Source organism: Phycodurus eques, chromosome 16 (genome assembly GCF_024500275.1).
Source record: "Phycodurus eques isolate BA_2022a chromosome 16, UOR_Pequ_1.1, whole genome shotgun sequence".
Taxonomy (NCBI): domain Eukaryota; kingdom Metazoa; phylum Chordata; class Actinopteri; order Syngnathiformes; family Syngnathidae; genus Phycodurus; species Phycodurus eques.
In genome coordinates, this window is record NC_084540.1 from 21811562 (window position 1) to 21828887 (window position 17326).

Genomic DNA, 17326 nt, shown 5'->3' on the forward strand with positions numbered 1-17326 from the left:
GCGTTTGTGAACGTCACTGCCACTACAGGCCGTACTTTGCTGTCAACGTAACAATGCCGCATTTTCAGAAGTCTGACGTCTGGTGACTGGAAACCCTTTCGACTGAGGCTTTGATTTATGCAAAGTTCATCTTTGATGCTTAAGTAAAGGTTAAAAAAAAAAAAAAAAAAGGAACCACTGTTCTTTGCTTTTTTTTACTTTGGCGGATAACCTCAATTGTAGTCGAAACCAGGTTAATGAAAATTGATAGGGTTTCATTCAATATAATGAAAGATAAGTCGAACTCTGAACTTTCTTTTAGAAATATAAAAAGTGACCAAAAATCACTACTACTACTACTTACTAATAAACTAATAATACTAACATGGTCGGTCCTCAAACAATTAAGTAACGTATGTGAGTTTTGGCTTCCTACTATGACGAAAACTAATATACTGTCTCATTTATTTTGGAGCTGTTATCAAAGGTCAAATTGTTATATATTGTTGCTTTTTCTCATAGCATTGAGTCTGCATTCAAATGTATCGTTAGCTTAATAGCATCATTGTACAATATCAATACAAAATACCAATGTGCTTATTTTGTTCCTGACTGACTGCGGATTCTGAGTCATCCGGGTCGTTGCTATCCGCAAGCGTTTGTTCAAGGCGACTGGGCTCTTCTTGTTCATTGCCATTTTTGTTGTTTTCCAAAAAACATTCATGACTTGGCAACGATGCTTTCAGAATAACAATATGTGACTTTATACTGACGAGCTTAAAGATGAATCACCGCGTTCCATTTCAAAAAGCTAGCAGGCTTGTGGTCCACGTTAGATCAGAGCCAGTGGATTTTTCTGACATAACCTTCTTTCTAAACGTGTTCTGGAAAGACTTTTTCCAGACAACATGACAGGCACTTCCTTCAGGGCAATAAATTAGCCAAGTGATTTTAACACTTGCTAAATTTAAGTGTATGAAAATGACAGTCAATGAGATAAAACAGGTCATTTTAAGGTTTCTCAAGGAACCAGTCGAGGCCCAATCACTCGTAAAAACTTCACTGCATTGAAACAAACACACTTTCAGATGGTTTGCTGAACTTGGAGACTTCATCTTTAAAGAAACAGTACGGTAAGATGGGTGACGCAAAAGAAAGAAAGATGTGCCACACATTGTTTGCGCTCCGCTTTGCGGGTCAAGCCCGGTACAGTATTTGACCAGCCAGTCGAATGGGAACAAGCCGCAGAGACGTCATCGGCGCGCATCGACGGGATATCTCCAGCCAACGCCGGCTGTCATTTGGCCGGCTGGCACGAACTGACGGCCCCACCATCTACACCGTTAAATGTCATTGTCCAGTTTTTATCAGGTTAGCTATAACTTTGTTCTCATCGAACGGATTTGATTCAGCGGAGGTGTGGTCATAAATGATCTACACGCTCCACCCCTGTCAATTTAAGACTTAGTAAAACTTTCCAGCTCATATAATAAATGTAATTGCACAACAATTTAGCGAGCGTTCGTTTAAAATGCTGTTGATTTACACACAAGGATCAGCAGTGACTATTTAGACTCTGAGCTGAGCTGTGTTACACTTTCATTGGCTAATGTGGAAAAAGCCCAGAGGCGGAAGCAAGCTCCTATATGTAGAACTAAATCAAATCTGGATCGATAGGGCCCCTGACTACGTCTCAGGGCGGGCACGGAAATTCACTAATTTTGCAGACCCGCTGTGTCATAATGCACATTCATCTGTGAGCCGAGCACATTGATTGCCTCTTACGTAATTCGCGCATTGATCTTGACACTTCTTCTGAGAAAACAATGCAATCGTTTTCAACGTCTTTTATTGCAAAACCAAGAGACAAAACTGCTTTTGACAACTGTACAGCATTATTTACAAAATATGTTTTATTTAAAAAAAAAAAAAAAAAAAAGTCTGGTTGGTACAGGAAGGTGAGACAACACCGGTTGGGGGGAAACAAAGCTGGGAAAAGTGCTAACAAATGTGTTTGACTAGATTTCCCAGTGAACATTAGCGCCAACTAAAAGTGTCCCGTTTGTTTATTTGCGGCTTCAATCCAATCCTCATTAAGACAAAGCAAGGGTCCCGTCGATGTCTGCAGTGCCACCACGTGAAAGGGTTCAATCGAATGTGCACAGCACTGACCTCCATATAGACGATATCAACAATTCACCATCTCACCCGCCAATCAATGTTAGGATATCGACGTGAGCTACATATGTACTACATGTTATGCCTCGGCTAATATGACAGCGGTAGCGACAGTCTGATCCAAAGAAAAAAAAAAGAAGCATGGGAAAACACACATTGGACTCATGTTCGTCTGTAGGAAAAAGTCGACTGCATTTCGATTACTGTGAAAAGACTAAAAATACATTTTTGGCTCCGTGCGTAAAACGGGAAATATCTTACTTAGCAGCATTCGTCCACTGCTTAGGATTGAGTTTTCCTGTCACTTTCCAGCTAGCGGTGAAAGTGAACACTATTGCACATCGGAAGAGGCGGAATTCTGCAATGAGTCTTCCACCACAGAATAGAAATCTATTTTTGTTAAAGAGACCAGCTCATTAACAATTTCCTCTCAGGTGCAAATTAAGTAGCTTCTAAATTAGATGATTGCATATAGGCGGCCTCAGATACCCTGAACAATTAAATCCAATGCAAGCGCCGCATCATATGTTCTGCATATTCCAATAATGAAATAAAACAAAATGTTCCGTTTTCATTCAAGGCGACAGCTCATCCGTGACCCAAGTGAGGGGTAAGCATGACAGGAAATGGATGAAATGATAATTGAACAAAGTTTCTATTAGTGTGCTAGTAGTTTTCATTGGTCCAGAACTGTACAGGATTGTGTTTGGTTCCCTATTTAGCTATATAAGAGGAACACTGCAGTTCTTTATCACGACAACCACTATAATTAACATATTGTGAAATGAATACCTGTCTGACGGCAAACGTTTTGATGCAGTCCTTGTATTATGTGTGTACTTTTAACTCTAGAGTGCACATGGATTTTTGTCACAAACTTGTTTGAAGTGCAGGCCACAAAAGGTGGAGATTAAATTGCATATTCCTGAAAAGCAGCGGCGAGGAACTTAAGGCCCGTGGGCCATTTGCGGCCCACGGCAGCGTTTTTATCTGGCCAGTCAGCAATACCACCTCCAAGGAATTGTTATGAAAACGTTCATTTCAACGTTTACTTTGTATAAGAATGAACATTTGTTTGCTTGTTGCACTGAATGTTTTCAAAAATGGAGTATAGCCCTCCGGGGACTTTGCAAAAACTGAAATGGTCCCTGATCGGAAAATGGCTCCTTAACCCGCCACAAAAAAGGAAAAGAGCTACACCGGCCGGGTATTTGGGCTATTGTACCACAAAATAGACTTGACTGTGTATTCCCACGATGTTTCGGATGTGAAGGGCTGCATAGAGACTGTGAAACCTTTTCAACCATCCTCTATCCATAAGAAGCAGCCGATTATATCACAAAGTAGCAGTTTTAAAGTTCAGATTCGGCAGTCAGAGATCTCGATTCTAAAGGCAAAGAGTCCCGATTTTGTTTAAAGTCTGAGACCGTGTCGGTGTTGCCGTCTTCGAGCGGACAATCCTCTGCGTTCGTTGTGGTGCCGTTCAGCTCCGCTTCCTCCGCTTCCTCCTCCATCTCGATCTTTTCCAGAGCCACCTCGTTCTCGTAGCAAAAGGAGTTCCTCGGGCTGGAGGCGTTGGAACTCTTCTCCGCTAGCTCTCTGGCGCTGCAGTGCGGCGTGCCGGACACCTCGTAGGTGTTGTCGAAGCGCGAGTAGTCCACTTTGTAGTAGTTCTTGTCTTCGAAGAGCACCGGCTCGAAGCGGTGACCCCAGAGGATCTCGCTGGCAACGTAGGAGCTGCGGCACTGCGTGGTCATGGCCGTGGCCTCCACCATCCCCTCCAGGATCACCACGATCTCAAACTCGGACGTCTCCAGCTCCTGTTTGTTCATCTCGTAGAAGGGGCTGTCCTCGTCGATCTCGTGGACGATGGTGATGGGAGACACCAGGAAGATTCTGTCGATGCCGCTGTCGAACCCGACGTCGATGTCCACCTGGTCCAGAGGGATGAACTCTCCCTCCGCGGTCGTCCGGGACTTGAGGAGCTGCGCCCTGACGTGGGCCTCCACCAGGTGGCTCCTCCTCAGGTTCCCCACGCGCCACATGAGGCACAGTTTGCCGTCCCTCATGGCTACCGTGGCGTAGTAGCTGAACACCAAGGTCTCGTTTCGTTTTTTGGGCTTGGCCATCTTGGCCATGACCGCGCCGATGATGAACGCGTCGATGATGCATCCCACGATGCTTTGGAAGACCACCATGAACACGGCGACAGGGCAGTCTTCCGTCACGTAGCGGTATCCGTAGCCGATGGTGGTCTGGGTCTCCACGGAGAACAAGAAGGCGGCCGTGAAGCTGTCCACGTTGGAGACGCACATCTGCGTCTCGGCCTCCAGGTCGCCGTAGGAGAGCGCCACCAGCCAGAAGACCAGACCGAAGAATAACCACGAGAGCAGGAAGGAAAGGCAGAAGATGAGCAGCATCCAACGCCAGCGGATGTCCACGCAGGTGGTGAAGATGTCCGCCAGGTAGCGCTGGCCCTTCTCGCTCATGTTGATAAAGTGCACGTTGCAGTGGCCGTCCTTGCGCACGAAGCGGCTCTGCCGCCGACGCTCGGCCTTGTCGGCGTCGGCGTCGCCGTTGCCGTAGCCGTTGGGCACGGCGACGTCGGCCAGCTTCATGCCGTCCTCCTCGGAGGACACGATGCTGTAGCGGTGGCTTCGCACGCTCCCCATCGCTTCCGCTTGGGAGGGCTGTGCCGCCTCTGCTTTGGAAAACAGTCTAAGTTTCTGGTGTAGGCGTTGGAGAAACAGTTTCGAATGATCGCGGGGACGCGTCAGGAAGAAACTGTTCCCGCGGGACCGGATCCTGAGGGACGAGGAGTAGCTCGGCGAGGGTCTTCGGCGAGGGCGGCTCACTCCTCTGCGAGGGCTGCTCGGGGCCTCATCAGCGGAGTGAGCTGTGGAAATAACAGTGAGGGTAAAGCGCAGTTTGAAGTCATTGGCAGGAAGCAAAGTCGAGATCAAGTGCGTGATTGCCTTCTGTCTAAATAATGCATCGCCAACTCTCTCTACAAGACTACGTTAAGAGGCAGCTCCTGCGCTCAAGTCATCGGGACCAGATTCAACTTCGTAGCCAAGTGCTACACTGTAACAAACTAACTACTAACTACTTGCCAGGGAGTTATGGCCTAAGAGAGTTTGACTTGCTTCAAGCATTGCCCCCCTCCTTCAATATCTCTTATCTAAGGTACTTTTTAATAAGCTATTATTATTGTGTTATGAGTAAGGTTAGCTTCAAATAAGAACTACCGGAATTCTCTAGGTGCAGGTCGTAAATGTCCTCTGAATTGGACTCACCACAGAGAAGAGTTTTGGATTTGACTGATTCCCCCCCAAAAAAAGGGCAAAACTATATAAAAGGCCGCGACAATGAGGCACTCTAAAGCAGCCGTGCCAGCGGACTATCTGCAGGGGAGATTCGTTTTGGGGAGTGGGCACAGCTCGCTATCTGAATGCACGTTGCAATTGCGATGCGAACGACGGCGCTCGAGTGCTGACGCGGTGGCGGAGGGGCAGCACATGTTGGCTTCCAAAGTGCGTCACGTGGTGCCGTTTCAGTCACCGCCCAAAACAAACAAAAAAAGGAATCAGGAAGCTGTAATGTTGAAAAACCGTTTCATGCTCCATCTCCACAAAGTGCTCAGTCGTTGGCAGTCTTTTTACATTCAAACGTATCAGGAATTTAGAAACGTTTCAAGGCCAACTGCTGTATGTTGAAAAATGGCCTTTTGTATCAATGAAGTAATGGGCTCCTCATTTCGTGACTTTTGATTTTTGATTTTTTTGACGTCCAGATGCTGATCTTGCTTCATACCGCCGATCTGCCAGCTCACATCCGCTGAGAGCTGCTCGCGTTAATCCGGCGAGCAACCAGAAAAACACATCTGACTCACATTATTCCACTTTACATGCAAGCTAACGAGTCACTTTTTTGTTTTTGCATCTTAACGAGAGCCCCGGTACGATATTCCAATGGCGTAAATGATCCTCGCGGCTATTTCGAGAGGGCGTATCAGTTGCTCTTTTGCGAGCGACGGTAACCTTGCGTAATCTGTGACAGAGCAGCAAGGGCGGTTGAATTAGAAAACGTATCGACTCGGTGCCGCCGGCCCGGACGCTCCGTTGGAATTTTAAACAGGCCGCAGTCAGCGAGTCACCGTGAGTGACGTTTCATTATCGTTTTGAAAGCGCTTAAGTCCGTGAATTGAATTGATGCTCGATATTCGGCCCCCTGAAAGTCAGGAAGAGTCGTCGCAGATGAAATCTGCACGACTTGCTCCCGAATCCCTGAGCATCATCTTTGTTTTCCTCGGCTAATGATGTCACTGCTAGACACACACACACACACACACACCTTCACTCGTCTCACAACGCATTGTTAAACATCGAATTTATAATTGCAAGTGCGACAATAACTTGAAATTAGATTTAGATTTTTTTTGTAGCACTCATTATTGCGGTGACAATTCACCTGCGACGCTCTTGCGGTCAACAGCTGCTCAATGGAAATTGCTTACAGAAAAGCTGCACTACTTTTTTCGGTCCACAAATCAATAATGATAAAATGAAGATTTGTCTTGTGCTGTCTAAAAATGTGTTTTAATAATTATCCGAGCTATTTAATGTTTGTTTCATTTCATTGCTTCAATATTCCTACTTATATGATTTAGACACTCATCCTGATGCATGATCATCCTTACAAAGAGAAAGTGCTCACCTGTTGGCTCTTGCAGAGCAAAATTGCTGTTTCCTGATTGTCTTATGTCCCATAAATGCAACACAAGCCCGCTTGGTCCGTTTGGTTCTGACTGCTCCACTGTTGTTGTTGTTGTTGTTGTTGTTGTTCTGGTTCAAAGCTGCACTCGGGCTGCTATCTGCTGTGCAGAATTGCAGTGCCATCACACTAAGCCCGTCGAGAGGAAGAGGATCTTTAGTGGTTGTTCGCTCAAAGAGTGCAGCTGGTTTAAAAAAAAAAAAAACAAAAAAAAAAAAAACAGGCAGTGCGTCTGGCCACGCCTCCCGCGCACTCTTGGCCAATAAGAACGCGGAGCGGCTTTTGCGCGCTGTGCGGGAGATTAAGAAATTTGTTAACCCGCTGGAATTAGTGGATCATTTTTTGATTTATTTATTTTCTCTTTGTGAATTTTAAGTAGTCAGTATTTTATATATATATATTTTTTTTTTTAATTTTTTGTGACTGTTATAGCTTGTTGGTAGTAGTGGTCGAATGATCATTATTTATTTTATCTCATTTATTTTTTACTGTTGTACATATTAATCTTTGTTGATTCAGACTTATTTCTTTTATTTTTGCAATCAAATAATCTCACATCAGACTTTTGTTTACAATTTTTATAGCTTGTTTAATTAAAGCCCTAGAAATGTATTACTTTTAACAGTGGTTATTAAAACACGGTCGTGTTAGTATTTCCATTCTTGTTACAAATGTATTGTTATTCATACATAGGAGTAGTAATATTTTATGATAAGCAATTTAATATTTGACCATTAAACCAAATGTATCATTAGTAGTAGTAGGGATATTATTGATGCTGAATTATTGATTTTTATTGTTCTGAAAGTGGTTGAAAACTTTCAATATTTGTATTGGTTTTTTTTTAATGCAAATAAGTCTTGATTGATGAAAACTTATACATTTCAGAAGTACTTAATTATTTGTCTTTGTATGACTTGTTCTCTTCTAAAGTTTTCGTGTACGACTTTATTATTGCTGTATTTGTATGACTTCCGTCGAAATGAGTCCTCGTTGTGGCCGCCAGATGGCAGTGTTTGAGTGGCGACCATGTTTTCATTCATGTGGGCTCAAAAATGATGAAGTCAGTCGTCAAGACTTGCACGTGGACACTTTATTTTGAACATGTTTGACAAAACGAAACAAAGAGAATCGACTGTAAAGGCGTATAAATATATTTCGATTTGTGAAGCTGGGTCTACAAATGGGTCTGCTGCACGACCTCCTCCGTACGGCGGCGGGCTCGCTTCGCCGAGACCGAGCGCGACAGGCCAGGGCGAGTCGTCCCCCTGTCACACTGTTCCGCGCTCAACACGGGCGTCGCCACCCACGTGGTCTCGTTAAACAGAGCGTAGTCCGCCTTGTAGTGCTTCTTGGTCACTCGGAGCACTTCCTGAAACCGTTGCGCCCAGCGGATATCCGCAGGGGTGTAGGAGGTGCGCGTCTGGTGGAGCATCCCGGTGGAGTCGCCCGTGTAGGTGAAGGACACCACAAGCTCAAAGTCCTCCTCCACAAGCTGCTCAGGGCTTATACGGTAGAGCGGGCTGCCCGGTTCCAGCTTGTGTACGACTAAGGCCGGCGTGGCGAGGACCAGATCCCGGTTCTGGATGTCCACATCCTGGTACGATATCACCACGGGTCCTTGGGATTGTTTGGAGTAGCGTACGAGCTGCGCCCGGGCGACGCCCTCCAAGATGTGATTCCCTCTGAAATCTCCGAGCCGCCAGGACAGACACAGGACGCCGTCCCGCCGGTTGACCACGGCGAATCGGCTGAAGCCCACCGTCTGAGCCCTCTTTCGCGCCGACGCCATTTTAGCGACGACGATGCCGACGACGACGGTGTCCAGGAGGCAGCTGAAGACGTCCTGTGCGGTCACGGTCGCCACGGCCGCCCCGCAGTTCTCCGTCATGCCCCTGAAGCCGTAACCGATGGTCGCCTGAGTCTCCGTGGAGAAGAGAAACGCCGAGGTGAAGTCGTGAACGTTCAGCACGCAGGGACCGTCGACATCTCCGTCTCCATCTCCGTGCACGTAGGCGATGAGCCAGTAACAAAGCCCGAAAAAAAGCCAGGAGAGCACGTAGGCCAGCGAGAAGACCAGGAGCATGACCCGCCAGCGGATCTCCACCAGAGTGGTGAAGATGTCCAGCAGGTACAGACTCCACTCCCTGGGGACCTTGTGGAACGCCACGGGGAAACTGCCGTCCTTTTGCATGAAGCGAAGCCGCCGGTCCCCGATGTGAACGGCGGCGAAGGAAGCGTCGACGTTAACCCCGTTGCGCCTCTCGGTGCTCATGGTGACCCTGCGTAGAGGAGAAGGTTACGTGCCGGTGAGTTTTCCGCGCCTTCAGTGGCGAGTTAGCGCACTTAATAAAGCCAACCTCGCACGTTTGCAGGTTTAGCATTTGATTGGCAGATTTTTTTTTTTTCCCTCCGTTATTTGTTGAAACCCCCCCCCCCCCCCCCCCCAACTGCCGCTTTTGTGCTCAGGCCAGGGCAAAGTTCATTGGTGGCATCTTGGTGCCTGATCTGATCGGGAGCTGAGGTGTTTCATTTGGACAAAAATAGTCCTTTGCCGCCATCTTGTGACATTTATAGGCAAGTACAGTACAGTCTCCACCTTTTGTGGGCGTGTCAATTACGTGCAGACTTTCGCTATTCGCGGCTTCCGTTTTTTTTTTTTTTTTTTTTCCCTTCAAATTTAAAATAAATTGTAGAAAAGATCAAAACTCTACAAAAATACAATGCACATTATATTTATCTAAGAATGTGACCAAAACCTTTTTTTTTTTTCTTTCTTTCTTTCTCCCCCCCCTCCTGTGAGCAACCAATCAGAGGCTGGAAATATGCTGACGTCACGGAGGGGCTAGCTCTCTGGCCCTGCGAGGACTGATTTGACATCTGATTGGTCTCGTTGCTCGTCTACCGTAGTCTGATCCGTGGGCAGATTACGTTGACATGGCAACACAAAGAAGCTACGATCTGATTGGACACTCGTCCTGCGAGCAGTTTAGCCAAGAGAAATGCTACGAAAGGAAGAGAACGCACTGTTGGGAATCAATTCATCGAATTTCATGGACGAAATATGAGAATTTAGGTTGTAAGAGTGCAAAACTGCATGAAGGCGAGCTCTTCGCGATTGAGAGCAGCCGTGCCTCGAGCGAGCAACCGACTCAAGAAGTGACCTTAAGAACAATGCCAATGGCGTTTCTCGTTGAGTTGATTATTTACCGCAACTCGGATTGCGGTCGGCCGCAAAGCGCAACAAAGCAACTGCGACTTGGAATTGAACACTTGCTTTACGTGACAACGATCAGTGTTCAAATGACCACCCGGACTGTCATTACCCACTTTTTTATGATGCCGGACGTTCAGTGCTGGAATTCTTTTTCCTCTATTATTTCTCACGAGGAAAATGTTCCCGTGTTGAACATTTGCAGTCGATCGACAATAAATAGCATTTCTCTTGGCTGCGCTGCTTCCAGGACGTGTTTGTGGATGTTTTTTTTGTCATCCGGGTGGATGAACATGTCTCACAGTTCTGAGGTTAGGGGCACTGCACTTCAGTATAGGAATAGCCCCCCCCCAAAAAAAAGTTTCAGTCATTCCTCAATTACCATCCCACACTTTGAGAAACACTGCTCGAGAGAGTTAAACAGCAAGGTCCGGCACGTGGATCGCTTTGGGGCTCAATGCCTTGCTCAAGGGCACCTCAGAGGAGGTGGGTTAGAAAACGAGCCTCCGTGGCAACCGTGTATTCATCTGCCCCCCCCCCCCCCCCCCCCCACCGTGGATGTCAATTATTATCCCCGAACGGCTTTCACCTCTAAATGCTACATCAGGAGTTAAACTTTAACCGCGCACACAACACATCGCCGCGAATGATATCAAATGCGCAAAATGCCAAAGTCAGGATGTTTGCCTCGCTTCCCCGCACGCCATCAAACTCGCTAATCTTGACAGCTGCTCAGATAAAAATGACGAGTGTGAGCGCTACGTGCTCAGAACTGATCAATACATTCTTGAAGCTGCATGGTCATATTTTTTTTTTATTTGGATTTTTTTCTGCTCTAATGGTGTCACCCGGGAACACGTCGCTGATAAGACCGAGTTTACGATGTTGTGCTCTAATTTGACACCTTTAGTGTCGACACTGTGTGCCCGACACAACTTGAGAAAGTCACGCAACGGAAAACTGCGCTCATTGGAATTCAATGAAAACACGAACCTTGAAATTTGGATGATTTATTTTAATTTGTTTTCGGGTGCAGCAAATGTGGCACTCGGATAAAACGACCAGCAATAATGACAATGATACTAAAAGCAAAACCACTATCCATAATAATAACAATAATATTGATAAGAAAGATCAAATACTTTTTTTTTTTTTTTTTTTTTAATTATGGTCATTTCTTTTTGTCTTATTTCTTGGATTACTTATTAATTGATGACTAACTTGTAATGCGTAGTTACTTTTCACTAACCCTGTACTGTATATATAATGAATAATTGATATGTACTGGAAAAGGCCTATAAAAGACATTCAAATGAGTGTAATAATAATGATCAAAATCATTCAACATTTAAATAATGAATTGCTGTTTTATATTAAAGAACTTCTTTGGTTTGTATTTTGTTTTAATACAGTACTGGTGCCATTTTGTGTTTTGCCCATATCAATAAAGTTGATCCAGTTGATTAGCATAAAGAGACCATGAAATTTTCATTCGAATTTCAAAAATCATTGAAAAATCCCCAATGGTAGAATACACATACGTGCGTATTTACCATATATTGTGCTACGTTTATCTCATTCACAGAAAGGAGAGAAAGAAGAAAAAAAAAAAAAAAAAGTATTTTCATGCCTTTGGAATGCAGCGTAAACGCATTCATTTGAAAGTGAACGCAAAGGCGCGGCTATTATCGACGCGAAGTTGCTTTTGTGAACTTACTTGTGCAGTCGAGATGATGCGTTGCGCGTGTCTGACGAGCATCGGACGCGTGGCCTCAAGAACTGGAAAGTGTGCCGAGTTCGGCCCGGTCCTCAGCCAAAGTCCCTTTCGACCTCCCGATAGCAAAACCGCCGCCACGTCCCTCTCGCGCCTTATTGGACAAGCTGGAGGAATTTATGGCCTCTGCGACATTTTTGGTTCGGGACAAAAAAAAAAAGAACAATCATCAGCTGTCCTGTCCTCGTTTGGGTCTGGGGGATGGAATCCAAATTGTATTGTTCTGAAAAGTCAATTGGGCAGATTATTAAAAGGCCATTTAGCGAGGGTTCGTGTCCGCGCATTTCCGTGATTCATTAGACAGGAAGTTGACCTTTGCTCAATCAGGCGGAGAGAGCGAGGCTGTGATTGGCATCTGAATTGTCGCGAGTTGGGATCGCAACACAGCTGCCGGATTTCGAAGCGCCTTTATTGCGGCCGCAAAGAGGTCAGCGGCAGCGAAACAACCGCGAGAAAGGAAAATGGGAGCTTTTAGCTCGAACGCCTGCGCGAGCTAAGTATTTAAGTCACAAAAATGTGCACGGACGGAGATAAGAGGCGTTCCTGAGCGATAACATTTTATACTTAACACTTCCTTTATTGAACACACGTGGATGTCCCCCCCAGAAAAATGATGTTGACATTGCAACCGGTACAGTCCCGACTGCGATAAAAACGGACGTTTTAGATGCGCTACCTTAAGCGTCCTGAATCTGCCGTTGATCAAAATCAGGAGGGTTAAGATTTTAACAAAATAATTGAATTCAAAGCAACAGTGCTTTGACAAAAATCGGGTGATAATTATTGATTGTTGCGCAACAACCGCTTCCCGATGTTGCGTCGTCGTAGCCCCGTTCTCCTCGACAGATACACCATACAAAGTCATTGGTGTCAAGGAAGTATTGTCGAAGCGACATAGCCATGTACGTTCGAGAGGAGCCAAGTTTAGCCCGGGTTGTCAGCGGACGTAACGGAGACAATTGGCTGAACGTAGCTGCAAAGGGTATTATTGTTGTAAGGTGAGTTGAAAATGATATTAGTGTTCTGAGGTCATAGTTTGTGTTATATGTCTGGTTTAAACTTTTAATGTAGGCAGTTGTAGACATTTGGGTGTCACTTTATCGATGTTTTATATTAACAGCAGAGGCCGTTCGTATAAGCTGATGATTAAGCGAGCCCGTCTGTCAAAGTAAACACGACGACAATGGCGCGCAAGCATCGGGCATTCAGCTCGCAAAACAACAAGTCTGAGAATCGCCTCGCTTTGCCAAAGCATGGAATAAAACGGCGACCGCAAAGTCTTTGTCGGGCCTCTGTACGGTAAACTTTGTGGCGCGCAAAGACAACGAGCAGCTGGTACATTGACGGCGGGCGTAATGGAGCCGTGTTGTTGTTTGAACAGTTTAATCACGCAACGGCAGCGGTTTTAGCGTCCTATTGTGGCTCGCTTGGATTGTCTTGTGCCGGCTCACGGTCGCCGCGAGCCTATTTAAGTCACCGAGGCCAGGAGACGGACACCGATTGTGAGCTTTGGTTGTGTTATCCGATGTAGTCGAAGCTGGCTTCTCGTGGCCATGCTGTCACAAACGCAACTCGCTTTGAGTCGGTGGCGGGCGGCGCTCTTATGGACTCTACTCACTCGAGGTAAGCGGAAACTAGAAAGCGAGCATTTTAGTATGCGGGACAGAATATTGTGTGAGACTCGGCGTCACGTTTGTGTTTGCATGAGTTCCGAAATACGGAGCAACTTACGATTTGGAGCAGTTTCGACGTCTGTCGATTTTCTGTGTTTGCTTTGTATTGCGATCCAAACATTGCAGGTGAAAGTGAGCTTCAGATAACACAACATCCAACGTTTCACTCACAATTTGAAATCAGAAGTACATTTTGTGAGTAGCGCAGTCACCGTAAAAAGGTCAAAGACGAGCTTTCGGCCTGAAAAGCCAGGAAGATTTACGACCAAAATTGGACTTTTCATTTTTCACACTCAAACGGGCGCATTACTGACTTACTCCTATTATATGATATAAACGACTGACTTCAGTCCTCAGTTCAGGACGTTCACGGCATGAAATGTTTCGGAGGTTGCAAACGGCACGCGCAGAACTCGATCGCGCGGCGGCGTGAGAACAAGACGGCGTGCTCACTTACCTCTAAATTTTCATTTGATTGCTTTATATTTAGTTATTTTATGAAGTGTTTTTCGTGTAATTATAACCTTACTAGTGCGTAAGCGGAGGTTCGTGATCGTGACTTGCGCCCAAATCGGGGTTACGTCGCCAACGTAGGAACAGAACTCAGTAGACCAGACCGATGAAGATCCGTTTTTCATTGGGAAATATCCCACGTTTCCTTTTTTTTTCCCCCCTGCGCCGTTTTTTGCATTTCACAGAATTGGCGTGCCATTGGTGAATGGTGATTCCAAAGTGTATTTCTGTAAAAGTTTCAGGAGGTGCAGATGCTACGAACAACTGCACGACTCGCCGATGTCTGGCGAATGAGCTCGTCAACAAAAAATTGACAACGCAGCCGCAGCGTGACAACTGCTCTGAGTACATATACGTGCCGTCGATCGAGTATCAGACCATCAAAGTTGTAAGTGCCCACGCTTTGTGCCCCTTCCATATTCCACGAGGTGTCTATCCCGTACATTCTGAGTGTCTTATACTCCGTTTCAGGACACAAAGAATCTTCGTTTAGGTTGTCGTCTACAGGCCACAATTGTAAGCAATGCGATGTTCGGTAAAAAAAAAAGCACGTCAAAAGTATTGCCCTCGCCCTAAACTTGGATTGCAACCGCAGGAATGGACCGACGACGACTTGTACTGGGACCCGTCCGTTTACCCGTATAACGAGGTGATTCTGCCCGTAAGCAAAGTCTGGAGCCCGGACATATTTGTGACCAATGGGTAGGAAGCGCTCTTCTGCGGCCGCGACGTCACTCTTTCTCCTTGACGTGTTCCCGTCTTTTTCCCGTCGGCAGCATATCGGCAAGCACGCACAACAGCTTCCGTGACTTGATCGTGTTCAGCAACGGCACCTTGAGGCACAGAGTGGTGATGGTGGCCGAGGTCAACTGTGAGTTTAACCTCTTCAACTACCCGTTCGCTGAGGACGAATGTCCCGTGGCCATCCAGACCTGGTCCACTCAAGGTAGGCCCTCCGCATGTCACCGGACCTTTTGAATTTCATTTCATATTTTTAATATAGGAAGCTGCAACATAGGGCGAAGGGTGCGGTAAAATAAGAATGGACAGTAAATGTTGTCCACAGTGGCGGCGACATTTGATAGTTTTTGTGATTTACGTGATCTATCCGCAGGCTGCGGTACAACCATGGAAGTTGGCAAAGTGGAGGTGTTCGACGGGACCCACGGAGACTGGGAGACGTTGGCCGCGTACCTCCACTCATCTGATAACAAATATTATATCTCGGTAGGGTCTGACGTCACATCTGACGAGAAATTGTTGAATTTTGATCCAAGTAAACAATTCGACGTAAAGCGATGCGGCCGAATCCGACTTGGACCAGACCGTCGCAAAAAAAAAAAAAAAAAAAAAAAAGAGAGAGAGAGAAAAAAATTATACCAACTTAAATGATTATGAAGTATTTCAAAATAGGGAGTCACTTTTCAATCAGCCTAGTTATAACGATAATAAATGAATAAAGTGCCTTTCATGGGAAGCTAGGACGCTTAACAACCCAAGGGAGTTATTCAAATGTATCGTAGTTTGTTAGTTCATTTATTCATGAGTTGCTTTATTTTGAGCCTATTGCGTGACTTGTTAATGCAGAGCTCGTCAAACTTTTGTGTTCATCAAAAACAAGACGGAGGTTTTACTCCTTCAAATGTATATTTCATATCATTGTAAGCCACTCCGACGTTAATTCCAGTTTGTACAATTAAACTGTGCTAATGTAGAATTGTTTTTAAAAAACTGTAATTGAGTAGCGATTCAACTAAAACGTCTCGCGCCTAGAGTTTAAATACCTAAAAGTCGCAAACCATAATTGTACCTGAAAAAAAATCTTTTCATGATTACATGCACTATTGATCTCCAAAGGTAAATACAACTGAACTGCACTCGTACACTTTGAGAATCCCCGTTTATATGGACTGGACGTCTCGCCTTCAAGTCACCGCGTGTGCGTCCAGGTGGTGTTGAAGATCCGGCAGCAGAACCCGTTCATCACGCTGCTGCTGCCCAGCATTCTGCTCATCCTGGCCGACATGGTGAGCTTCGCCCTGCCGCTGGGTTGCGGCGAGCGCAACTCCTTCAAGGTCACGCTGGTGCTCAGCTTCACCATGTTCCTGCTCATCCTCAACGACCAGCTGCCCGGCGACAGCGAGTGCGGCCCCGTGATAAGTCAGTCGGTCGGTCGGTCGGTCGGTTCGGTCGCCAAGGCCAACGCGGCGTGCTGACCGAGCGCGTGGCTTTGCGCTTGCAGAAAACCACTTCTGCGTGTGCCTGGTGATGCTGGTGGTGAGCATGCTGGTGTCCATGGTGCTCACGCGGGTGGCCAAGGATGGAGGCCTCGTCTTCTGCTGCTCTTCCAGACGAGCAAAGACCGCAAACAAGCCAGAGGGAGCTGATCAGGGTGAGGGTGTGTGCAAACGAGGGTCGGGACCGAAGCGCTATCGTATGGCTACGGCGGCGTCAGATACGAATATTCTCCGTGTCACACTTAGGGCTGTATTTTCGTGACTGGCGTAGATTTGGTGCAACGTTTGGACAAGTTAGACCTGGTTTTTGGTTATTTTCCTTGGACCGGTGCACCGTGCTGCGTAACGAGTCAATGTTCAGTGATTTCCGTAACAAAATAGGGACGTACCGTAACATTTGGCAGCTCCGCAAACAGTGTTGTCGTGGTAGTATCGCAATTGTTGGGAAAACGATTGCGATAATAACAAGCCCTCCTCGCGTGTATGTGCAGAAGTCACAGCGGACCTCAGCGCCATCCGGCTGGACGACCCCGAGGAAAATCGGCTGCACCGAAAGGTGACCGACTTCCTGGACGCCATCAAAGCCAAGGAAGCGGATTGCGAGCGCAACGAGGCGTTCGCCGACACGATCGACAAAACCTTTTTCTGGTTCTATTTCATTCTGGGCACCTTGTACTTTTGCGCTATGATCACGGTGATGGTGAAATACGAATGCAACGTCAACCACTTGGATTTCTTGTGAACGGCGGTCCGTCCTGGGAAGTAACCCAGTACAAATACGTTGTTGCTGTACTTAAGATTTTTCAGGTATCTGTACTTGGACACGTCTACTCCTTACATTTGAAACCATGTGTGTACTTTATACTACTTACTTTCACAAAATAAGCTTTGTTTTTCAACCTCCACAGATGATGACACAACGTACACCAAAAAAAAAAAAAAAAAAAAAAGGAATTAGAGAGGTAAAAAGCAACCCTGGTTGATG

The 17326-nt window shown here is 46.1% G+C and overlaps 3 protein-coding genes across 3 annotated transcripts in view; 1 reads left to right on the plus strand and 2 right to left on the minus strand.

Annotated features, from left to right (window-relative positions):
• Nucleotides 1-17083, plus strand: part of LOC133415147 (5-hydroxytryptamine receptor 3A-like) — a 28836-nt gene extending 11753 nt beyond the window's left edge. Inside the window, exons 2-9 of the mRNA XM_061700977.1 lie at nt 14341-14492; nt 14576-14620; nt 14700-14806; nt 14881-15050; nt 15219-15331; nt 16054-16264; nt 16347-16496; nt 16833-17083. Coding sequence (XP_061556961.1) covers nt 14341-14492; nt 14576-14620; nt 14700-14806; nt 14881-15050; nt 15219-15331; nt 16054-16264; nt 16347-16496; nt 16833-17083 — 1199 coding nt within the window. The remainder of the gene's footprint in view (nt 1-14340; nt 14493-14575; nt 14621-14699; nt 14807-14880; nt 15051-15218; nt 15332-16053; nt 16265-16346; nt 16497-16832) is intronic.
• On the minus strand, nt 1812-7090 carry kcnj2a (potassium inwardly rectifying channel subfamily J member 2a). Its single transcript, XM_061699771.1, has 2 exons — nt 6874-7090; nt 1812-5053 (listed from the first exon to the last, which is right to left on the minus strand). Exon 2 carries the CDS (start codon nt 4827-4829, stop codon nt 3510-3512), a length of 1320 nt encoding a protein of 439 aa, XP_061555755.1. The 5' UTR covers nt 4830-5053; nt 6874-7090; the 3' UTR covers nt 1812-3509.
• On the minus strand, nt 8108-9205 carry LOC133414438 (inward rectifier potassium channel 16-like). Its single transcript, XM_061699789.1, has one exon. It carries the CDS (start codon nt 9203-9205, stop codon nt 8108-8110), a length of 1098 nt encoding a protein of 365 aa, XP_061555773.1.
• Nucleotides 17084-17326: the final 243 nt, after the last annotated feature.